The 11078-nt window shown below is 41.7% G+C and overlaps 1 protein-coding gene across 1 annotated transcript; it reads left to right on the plus strand.

Moving 5' to 3' along the window:
- The first annotated feature begins 6 nt into the window (after positions 1–6).
- LOC123113193 (serine/threonine-protein phosphatase BSL2 homolog) lies at positions 7–9909 on the plus strand. Its single transcript, XM_044534364.1, has 21 exons — positions 7–686; positions 1509–1569; positions 1754–1832; positions 2119–2198; positions 2279–2373; positions 2472–2571; positions 2946–3015; positions 3889–3990; positions 4080–4161; positions 4690–4869; positions 5922–6195; positions 6305–6545; positions 6727–6897; positions 7140–7378; positions 7935–8019; positions 8099–8197; positions 8283–8482; positions 8566–8641; positions 8734–8869; positions 8947–9083; positions 9182–9909. Exons 1-21 carry the CDS (start codon positions 299–301, stop codon positions 9278–9280), a joined length of 2994 nt encoding a protein of 997 aa, XP_044390299.1. The 5' UTR covers positions 7–298; the 3' UTR covers positions 9281–9909.
- The last annotated feature ends 1169 nt before the right edge of the window (positions 9910–11078 follow it).

Here is an 11078-nt window from a genome sequence, read left to right on the forward strand (position 1 = left end):
TCCCGAATTCCCACTCTCGCCCCAAATCTCCCGGGGGCAGCGCCTCGGGCCGCGCGCGCGCGCGCTCTCTCCGCCCCCCTCCCTCCAACCTCCCTCCCCTCCCCACGCGCTCCCCGCGATCGCATCGCGGCAGGCCGGACAAGCGGGACCCGACAAATCGCGCCGGGCGGGGGAATCTAGGGTTCCGCCGGCCGCCCGGCTCACGGCTCTGGCGGTGGCGGCCGGGCCCGCGCCTCCCAGGGCGGCGCGTCGGGGGATCTCGGGCCCCGCCGGCCAACCCTAGCGGGACCGGGCGGCCATGGACGTGGACTCGCGCATGACGACGGAGTCCGACTCCGACTCCGACGCGACCACCGCCGCTGCGCTGGGCCGAGGCTCGGGGAGCGAGACCTCCTCCTCGTCCGCCCCGTCGACGCCCGGGACGCCCGCGGCGGCCCCGGCCTCGCCGGCCGTCGGGGGATCGGGGCCGAGGCCGGCGCCAGGGTACACCGCGGTGAACGCGGTGATCGACAAGAAGGAGGACGGCCCGGGGTGCCGCTGCGGCCACACGCTCACGGCGGTGCCGGCCGTCGGGGAGGAGGGCTCGCCTGGCTACGTCGGGCCGCGGCTCATCCTCTTCGGCGGGGCAACCGCGCTAGAGGGCAACTCTGCAACGCCTCCCTCCTCAGTTGGCAGCGCCGGGATCCGTAATGCCTTTTATCCCATGCCTTGTCATTTCTAATGGTCTCCCACTGTGGAACGGTGTTTGGTTTACAGACTTTGAGATTTCAGTTTGAAATGAAAATGAATTTCCGGGCTTCAGGCCATTTACCGAGAAGTCATGCTATTTTGTGGGCAAAGTCGGCCTGAAAGCTAGTTTTCAGTGGGTCTAGAAAGCTGAAATATGCTGAAATTCAGCTATTACTTCTATTCAGGAATTAAAATTCAAGCTATTTTGATGAATTGGATTTGCTCAACTCAAATGCTGAATATGGTTACTGCTTTTTGGTTCTTAATACCAAATTGATTCCCTAGGCTAGAATGCTCAATGCCGTTTCAGGTAGCACTAAAATTGAGTAGTAAAACAACTTTCTGAATAATAATCCCCTATCCCGTGGACAATTTTTCTTTCAACTCTACCATCTGAAGTTGCCAAATGTTTATAGGATTATAGTTGGCTGGTTGGTTTGCAGGAACATTCTACTGTCTCCAATCATGTGCTATCTCTAGTTGTGCCTATTCTATGAAGATAGCAGGCTGAACCATTTTTTTCAACTAAGCAAAATAGGAGCGTAATGAAACTTCTTCAAGATCTGTCACTGACATGAATTAGTGGCTTTCTCTTTTGAGTGCCAACTTGTGTAATCTTTTAGGAAGAATCATTTGAAGCTTAATATACAAGTTTAGTTGTTCCAGTGTCCAAATCATTCTCTGCAATGCAAAAGTAGATGATCTTATCTGGCGAGCAATTCTGATCTTATTCCAGTCAAATACATAGGCGACTATCTCAACGGTCTCCTTGGTCGCAGGTCTTGCCGGTGCCACAGCAGATGTCCACTGTTACGATGTGTTATCAAATAAGTGGAGCAGGTAGGGTATTCCATAAATGGTTTCCTGCTCTTTTTCCTCTTTTTTCAACATCTCATACTTGGGCTGCTACTTCAGTAAAGTCTTCACTACACTTCTCTTCTAGGATACCTTCTAGGGTACCATGATAATTTGATTTTTAGCACTCAAAAAATCAGCTAACCTGACCACAATACTACTTTGTCAGGCTTACTCCACTTGGTGAGCCTCCTTCACCAAGAGCTGCACATGTAGCAACCGCGGTTGGAACCATGGTTGTCATTCAGGTATATGTTTTTTTTACTAGTGGCGTGTCAATTTAGTGACCAGACTGGTCCCTTATTATTGTTCGAGATAACTAGTCTGCTATTAGTACTTGTTTTTACCGTTTAAAACACCCACAACCCTCCACTATTCCCAAGCTAATCTAACCAAGGATATAAAACTGGCATAGCATAATTGTTTAAAACCATGGACTTAATTTTGTAACGGGTTTTATTTATTGCTTACAAATCTTTATGGAGGTAAAACATTAAATATCTCGTCTTCCTTTCATCATTTCTTGCCATCCAGGGTGGAATTGGCCCAGCTGGTTTATCTGCGGAGGACCTTCATGTTCTAGATCTTACACAACAGAGACCGCGATGGCACAGGTGATTATTATTCTTCACTAATTTGATTTGAGAGTTTTATTTCTTCATTATCTCTTCTGAGGGTGGTATACTCTTTATAGAGTGGTGGTTCAAGGACCTGGTCCAGGTCCACGATATGGACATGTGATGGCCTTGGTTGGACAGAGGTTCTTGTTGACAATAGGTGGAAATGATGGTAGGCAATTGCTCCTTAAATATTTGTCAAGATTGAGATAAATATTCCTAGTATTTCCCTGAATGGTGTTGGTACTTGGGCGGTTTTCATTTGCTTAGGGAAGCGGCCTCTGGCGGATGTATGGGCTCTTGATACGGCTGCTAAGCCATATGAATGGAGGAAACTTGAACCAGAAGGTGAAGGACCACCACCATGCATGTAAGTGTGGCTAACAGAAATGAAAAATGCTTCATGTGGTAAAGTACATTGGTGAGCTACAAATAATGTATTAGTGACAGTGGCTTGACATATTATAAATTTTCCTGACAATACACCTATGTTCCTTCTAAATTACCATCTTGTACAACTTTACTCCATTGTTAAGCTATCTTTAATTAATATTTGCTGCTATTTATTTTGTATGGTAATGGTACAGAGTAGCATGATGTGGCAAAGTTAACAACCCTATTGCCCATTCAGTTTGTTGTGATCCAACTTCTGCATTTAGGTCATATTCTTTTATATTATTTTACTGGAAGTAGAACTGGTTTTTATTTTCTTTCACTAAACGTACATGTGGTATTGTTCTTCAGGTATGCCACTGCCAGTGCACGATCTGATGGTCTACTTTTACTCTGCGGTGGGAGGGATGGTAATAGTGTGGTAAGTGAAACAATTCTGACGCAATCATATAATCCTCTGTTCCAAAATACATGATATTTTAAACATGGTATGATGGTCTAATTGATGCAATTTTGATAGTCTTTTTATGTGAATGTATAATTAAATTTAAAATAGAAATGGACTTGCGATTTTTATGACAAATGTAATAATATTATTCTCGTTTTACCAATCTCAGCAATCTTCATATATAGGATCACGAATAGCGAAAGTTACATATGACTGCAAGTTTTCTAGGCTATATCTATTTTGCAATGGAAGTAGTAGTATGTTTGAACCTCTTGCTGTAGCTAAGTTTATATGACTAAATGAAAAGGAAACATGGAATTAAATAATTGCACATTTTGAGCGTTTCTAGCGAGGCAGCTGGTGGTTTCCATGAAGTGGAATTTTCTTTGTTACTATGTTAATTATGCCACATCGAAGTGATCATGGTTATGGGTGGCAAGTAGTTAATGCATACTCCCTCCGTCCAAAAAAACTTGTCCCAAGCTTAACTTGGTGCTGGATACATCCTTTTGAGGGACAAGCTTTTTCGGACGGAGGGAGTATATGAGTAACATCCATTTGCCGAGTAGCAGCTGTCATGAGAGCATTATTTTCTGTTGGCTAGCTATCTATTCCTTGCAAGGCAAAGAAGACATTTTTATTGCTCAAATGATGCAAGTGATATGAATACCATGAAGTAATGGCCTGAATTTCCAGATGTCTAATTGCACTTGATTAGTAAAAGTAGCACATATTTCTGTTGCACCGCTTCTGTGTCTTTAATATCAGTATTAGGAGTGATGAATAGATCTTAGATCCCATATAGCTTATATTCTTAAGAATGTACCCTCCTTGTTAAAATATCAGCCACTATCAAGTGCATATGGTCTCGCGAAACATAGAGATGGGCGCTGGGAGTGGGCAATAGCCCCTGGTGTCTCTCCATCACCAAGATACCAACATGCAGCTGTAAGACATTCAGTCATATCCCTATTTTTTCTTAGTAAAAATGTTGTCCAGCGTGGTGTGTGTCTAATGCCTGTTCTTCTTGTGTTTAGGTTTTCGTGAATGCACGTCTTCATGTGTCAGGAGGTGCTCTTGGAGGTGGTCGGATGGTAGAGGACTCCTCAAGTGTTGCAGGTTCCAATTTTGAAATTTCGAAATTACCTTTTTTTTCAATATCAGTTTAACAATCTGGGTATGAAACCATGTATTCTGACCTCATAGTTTGTGCTGATGATTGGCAGAAATGTCTATAGGAAGTCGGTCTCTTTTAGTTTGTCTGAATGTTAACATGTAAAATGTTAAAGATCCTTTTTGTGGATTTCTAGTATTCATTGTCTAAAAAAGACCTTAACTATTGTAAGTACTTGAAAACTCCAATACTTTCAGTATTATAATTTTGCAAATCATAGCTTAAACATCACTTGCTAATTATGTCAATCTCTGCAAGATGTTTGAATAGCAAAACATTCCTGTAGTTCACTCTTGTCACCCATGGCTGCTGATATGAGCCAATTTTTCTGCCTCTTTTCCTAGCAGCCTAGCACAATTTTTCTGCCTCTTTTCCTAGCAGCCTAGCACTGAATTTATCTTTGGTCATTTAAAGTTATATCAGCAGACTCCTGCAATTTTCATATAACTTCGTACCATTCTACCTGATTCCAGTGCTAGACACGGCTGCTGGAGTTTGGTGCGACACGAAGTCAGTTGTCACAACTCCCAGGACAGGAAGATATAGTGCGGATGCAGCAGGAGGTGATGCTGCTGTTGAACTTACACGACGGTGTAGGCATGCAGCAGCTGCTGTTGGCGACTTAATATTCCTTTATGGAGGTTTACGGGGAGGTAAGCTGATAATTGTGCACAGAAACATGCATTTTCTTTCATGCAGTTCTATGAATCCAATCTCCCAAAGCTCCTCACTTTTGCTACTTGCTAGGTAACTTGTTTGCTATCATTAATTCTATATATTGCAAATCAACCAAGACCTATCCATTTATCTCCACATTGCATTTCGTGCATGTGTGCTGAGCTTTACACATTCAGAGTCTACTTGTTTCATACTTCTATTTGATTTATGAGCATGTGACCTCACAACCTATGTTTTTGCTTAGATGAAATGCCATATATTTTTTTCAATTCACCCTGATCAAATAAAATTAGTGTTCTCTGACATGAATGAACTTACTAAGGGTCCATCACGTGGTACTCCATGACGGACAATTACTTTACTTACAATTGTATATTGTTCACACCTTGGTCGTTTGGTACTTGTAGGATGATTGTACTCCCTCCGTCCGAAAATACTTGTCATCAAAATGGATAAAAAGAGATGTATCTAGAACTAAAATACGTCTAGTTGCATCCCCTTTTATACATTTTGATGACAAGTATTTCCGGACGGAGGGAGTATGTTTTATGTGAATGACGTTTACGATATTAGCATCCGCCCCTGCGAGTTATCAAATTCATTGTATGGTTAACAGATGCCGTGGACTGGTTGTCCCCAGAATGTAATGTCCAAATAAGTTGCCATTCATTTTGTTTTCTCTTGCTGTGTCATTTTTTTTCTCATTTACTATCCATTAGTTCTATCCTGAGCACATTAGGAATGACTGGCCACTACACTCTTTCTGTCGTACACATTCTTTGGGTTCTGAGGTTAGTTTTGTTGATAGTTCACATTATTACCGTTGTCATACTCCTTCATTCTTTTGTCTGAAGCACTTAAAAATATCTTCAATAATGTAGAATAATTTATATAGTTTTCAGTTGTATAAAGTACACTCGTATTTGCCTGTTCAGAATAATTGACTGTATTTATACTTTTATTTCGTAATGTTTAATGCTATCACATTTACCTATTTTGTGCTAACATCTTAGGATTACCAATGTAGGTGTATTGCTAGATGATCTTCTTGTGGCCGAAGATCTTGCTGCCGCAGAAACGACAACTGCTGCTAATCACGCAGCGGCAAGTGCAGCAGCTACTGACACACAAGCTGGAAAGGCACCTGGAAGATATGCTTACAATGATGAACGTACAAAACAGGCAGCTTCAGAATCAGCTCCAGATGGATCTGTAGTTCTTGGAACACCAGTTGCTCCTCCTCTTAATGGGGACATGTATACTGATATTAGCCCTGAGAACGCCGTGCCGCAGGGACAGAGGTACACTTCATTTGTTTCATGAGTGTGTTCTGTGATCTTTCATTAGCAAGTTGGCATTTGTTTCCAAATTATTATTTTGATTTTTTTGTCAAAATTAATTACATCACAGGAGATCAAGTAAAGGTGTTGATTACTTGGTCGAAGCATCAGCAGCAGAGGCAGAGGCAATTAGTGCTACTTTAGCTGCTGTAAAGGCTAGGCAGGTTAATGGTGAGGCAGAAGAGTTGTCTGACAAGGAGCAGTCTCCAGATTCTTCATCAAGCAACAAACATTCAAGTCTCATTAAACCAGACACTGCACTTTCAAATAACATGACACCTCCACCTGGTGTTCGGTTGCACCATAGAGCTGTGAGTACTGAATAGGCCATGTGTTGCATTTTCTTGTATCATTTGTAGTCCATTTGTTTTATTCGGCAGTTTATTTATATCAGGTCAGTGCACTAATACATTCGGCAGTGCTTGTTACCTGTGTAGCTAAAGCCGCTTTTGCATCACGTCAGATGACATGCTCTTTTTTTTCTTCTGACAGGTGGTAGTGGCTGCGGAAACTGGAGGTGCCTTAGGTGGCATGGTCAGACAGCTTTCGATTGACCAGTTTGAAAATGAAGGAAGAAGGGTCAGCTATGGCACACCTGAGAATGCAACTGCTGCAAGGAAGTTGCTTGACCGCCAGATGTCCATTAATAGTATTCCCAAAAAGGTACCGTTTCATATCCAAAATATGGCCACATTTGAATCAAAGTTAATTTGTGTTCTCTGGTCTAAAGCTAGGCATCTATGTACAAAAAACAAATAAATATCTGGTAGCTTATTTGCTATGGTAACGAGCCTTGGTGATGTAGAAGTTTTAGTTCTCAATATAGGCATTGGCTGTGATACTTACCGTTCTTCATGTCATATGTATATTCACTTCGTGTTCTGTCTGCTGCTATACATATCCAGGTGATTGCATCTCTGTTGAAACCTCGCGGCTGGAAGCCTCCCGTGCGAAGGCAGTTCTTCTTGGACTGCAATGAGATTGCAGATCTGTGTGACAGTGCTGAGAGAATATTTTCAAGTGAACCAAGTGTTTTGCAACTTAAAGCTCCCATTAAAATATTTGGTGATTTACATGGTCAATTTGGTGACCTTATGCGATTGTTTGATGAGTATGGTTCTCCTTCAACGGCTGGAGACATCGCGTAAGTTCTTGCTTTTGAGTGATAAAGATGTCACTTTTCTTAATTCTTTTGCTAATAGTTATGGTGCTTTTCAATATGCCAAACACCAAGAGAAATTTTGATGCCATATCTAATATTACCTCTCTCTCATAAAGCGTGTCTTAGATTTTTCTAGATACGGATGTATCTACCCTAAAACGTGTGTAGATACATCCGTACCTAGACAAATGTAAGACAAGCTTTTTGGGACGGAGGGAGTATTTTTGGGAACACCATATCTGATATATTTTCTTGGTGTACTAATCTCTAGAACTTCAACCCCGATTCAGAATTAGTTCTGTTCCCTGTTCGTTCTCTCTAATAAATATCACTGTCCCTTAATATAGTACTCCCTCCGTCCAGAAATACTTGTCGAAAGAATGGATGTATCTAGACATAACTTAGTTTTAGATACAACCATTTTTATTCATTTCTCCGACAAGTATTTTGGGACGGAGGGAGTAGTTTCGAGATGATATTTTGGAGGGGGTTAGTTTAGTCATCTTCAGCTTGCTTATTGTCTTGTCTTAACCTGCAGGTACATTGATTATCTTTTCTTGGGTGATTACGTGGATCGTGGGCAGCACAGTTTAGAAACTATGTCCCTCCTTCTTGCTTTGAAGGTAGTAATCAGCAACTTTTAGACCTGTTCTTCTATACCGTTTATTTAGATTGTAATATCTAAACAATTGTACATTTCAGGTTGAATATCCGCAAAACGTACATTTAATTCGTGGAAATCATGAGGCCGCTGATATTAATGCTTTATTTGGCTTCCGAATAGAGTGTATAGAGCGAATGGTAACTTTTTCTTTGTATACTGTATTTCGTCCAATATCACCTTTTATCTTTTCTTACATGTGTGTGTTCTTTGCTGAAAATATAGGGCGAAAGAGATGGCATCTGGACATGGCATCGTATGAATAGGCTATTTAACTGGCTTCCTTTGGCTGCACTCATAGAAAAGAAAATTATCTGTATGCATGGTGGTATCGGTCGCTCAATCAACCATGTAGAACAGATCGAGAATCTTCAAAGACCAATTACCATGGAAGCAGGCTCGGTTGTCCTCATGGATCTTCTATGGTCAGCATTTCAACAACTTACACTGATATTTACCCATAGCTGGAGTGTTTTGTTGATCCATGATCTTGCTGTGATGCTTACAGGTCTGATCCAACAGAAAATGACAGCGTTGAAGGATTAAGACCAAATGCTCGGGGGCCTGGTCTTGTTACATTTGGGGTTAGTACTCCCTATTCCTTACATTGATGAATTCATCTCCCCTTTCCTTTGTCCCCTTTGATTTCTGAAGCTAACACATGTTGTTGACACAGCCTGATCGTGTTATGGAGTTCTGTAACAACAACGACCTTCAATTAATTGTACGAGCACATGAGTGCGTGATGGATGGCTTTGAGCGCTTTGCTCAAGGCCACCTGATCACTCTTTTCTCAGCAACAAATTATTGCGGTGAGAATATGATTTAACAATATTTGGTCTCACTCTCTTGGCTCAGTTTGTGATAGATTTGCATGGTGTGCACGCAGGTACTGCAAACAATGCTGGTGCAATCTTAGTTTTGGGTAGAGATCTTGTAGTTGTTCCAAAACTAATTCATCCTTTGCCTCCTGCAATCACATCACCTGAGACCTCACCAGATCAGATCGAAGATACATGGATGCAGGTAAAACACTATTTTGTTGGAAAGACATACCTTCATTTGAACTAGCCAGATTGCTTTGGTCCATGTGTTGACTATGTTATACATTAAATGGCATTCAGGAGCTGAATGCAAATAGGCCAGCAACTCCAACCAGGGGCCGTCCCCAAGCAGCAGCAGCGGCAACGGCAAATGATCGAGGTGCTCTTGCCTGGATATAGTAGCTTCATCAGACATTGGTTAATATGATCCATCTGAAGTCTCACTCAGCGGAATCTTGCCCCTTCTCTGCACAAGAAAATGATTTATGTTCAAGAGACTGGTTTTAGCCCACAGCCATGCCAAAATAGAATCATCTACAAGAAAGTGGAAGTTACTACAAAGATGAGGAATATAACTTCATCTAGGTCAGCGCTAATTATGAGCTCTCCAAGCTGTTTCCCTAGCATGAGAAGTATGGCATATCAACTCGAGCTTCTCTGAAGATCCGCTGAGGCTTCACTTGTATATACCCAGCTTGCCGGTGGATATAATGGGGTTGTATGTGTTTTTTTTGCTTCCAATTGGAATGGCAAAAGGAAATAGTGTTATTGTACTAGGTATTCTTTCTGTTCCCTTTTGGGGGAGGGGGTCTAGGGTTCTGATTTTGCAAAGGTGTTGTTGAGTTGCCACAGGGACCGGATCCTGGTCTAGTCGTGTATAATAGCTCTGCCTGCTACTTTTGTCCGGCATGCCCACTGTAATTTCAGCCTGCCGCTGATGTGTACAATTTTTGTCTTCAAAGTTTTGGCCGTTGAGTGGAGGTCGTGATTTGATTTATTGGAGGCAAAAAGGGTGTTACTTCGTTGTTTTTGATGTGTACGAAATACCTTTTACTGAATGCTTGTTGAGGTGTTCTGGAATGGGAATCTGCTACCCTGAGCACCATGACTGCACCAAGTACAGGACACTTGGCTCATGTACTAAGAGGATGACATATGGGACCCAGCTTGTTACAAAGTTCACTTCCAATCGTGTACATGCCAGTCTACCATGATCACACCAAGTAGGCAACATTTGGCTCCTGTATTGAGAGCTTCACATATCTACGCCCTAAAGGGTGAAACTACACAAAGTAGGTGCAACTGACCCGAGCAATCGGGTAAGAAACATCACTCACGTCTGTCATGAATAATCTTACCATAGGTGGTCTAAAGAATGTCATACAAGTGTTCAACGGGGCGTGGGGTGCCCTTCTAGGACTATATTTTTAGACATTGTCATAGATTCCATCACCATTCAACCGGGATCCCTCCGTATACCAGGTCGTATGTAATAAAATAGAGCATTGCATTAAGGAACTTGATATATAATTAAAAATATATTCCCCTCACCTCTAGCTCATAACCGAGAAAACGGGTCAACAATACTATTATTCTTTTTTTGAGGGAACAATACTATTATTCTTAGTGGCCCAAATCCAATTATAAGCTTTTTCTCTCTTACTATCACCGAGGTACTTCCCTTAGACCCTTACCAAGATTTGCCACATCTAATGTGCATCACTCCACTATTTCATCTAAACCAAGGGATTAGAGTAATGATTCGGAGAATAAATTATGCATCTATAAGACATACAGAACACTGCATATAATCTGATCATGACGTAATAATTCATCACACAACGAAAGTAACCGCAAGAATTACAACATATAGATCACGATCATGTTACGAAGCTCATGTGATCTTTGTATTGAAGAATGAGGGAAGAGATTGCTACTTGGCCAGTTCTACAAACTCATAGTCCAGTGGTGATACGTCTCGAACTTATCTATAATTTTAATTATGTTCATGGTACTTTTATATTATTTTGGCACAATTTTATACCAATTTTTTGGACTAACCTATTAATTCAGTGCCTAGTGTCAGTTGTTATTTTTTCATGCTTTTGGACTTTCAGAAAATCACCATTTTCGAGGATGATTTTTTTGGAAAAATATTTCTAGAAGTTTCTAATCGAGGAGCCAGAGGGACCAGAGA

The sequence above is a fragment of the Triticum aestivum genome, chromosome 5B (assembly GCF_018294505.1).
Source record: "Triticum aestivum cultivar Chinese Spring chromosome 5B, IWGSC CS RefSeq v2.1, whole genome shotgun sequence".
Taxonomy (NCBI): Eukaryota; Viridiplantae; Streptophyta; class Magnoliopsida; order Poales; family Poaceae; genus Triticum; species Triticum aestivum.

What these genes read in the sequence shown, in the direction of transcription:
- LOC123113193 (XM_044534364.1), top strand. Translation starts at nt 299, where the DNA reads ATGGACGTGGACTCGCGCATGACGACGGAGTCCGACTCCGACTCCGAC. An exon ending in GCCGTGCCGCAGGGACAGAG is followed by an intron (nt 6,196 to 6,304) that starts GTACACTTCATT and finishes ATTACATCACAG; the next exon opens with GAGATCAAGTAAAGGTGTTG. An exon ending in TCGAAGATACATGGATGCAG is followed by an intron (nt 9,084 to 9,181) that starts GTAAAACACTAT and finishes AATGGCATTCAG; the next exon opens with GAGCTGAATGCAAATAGGCC.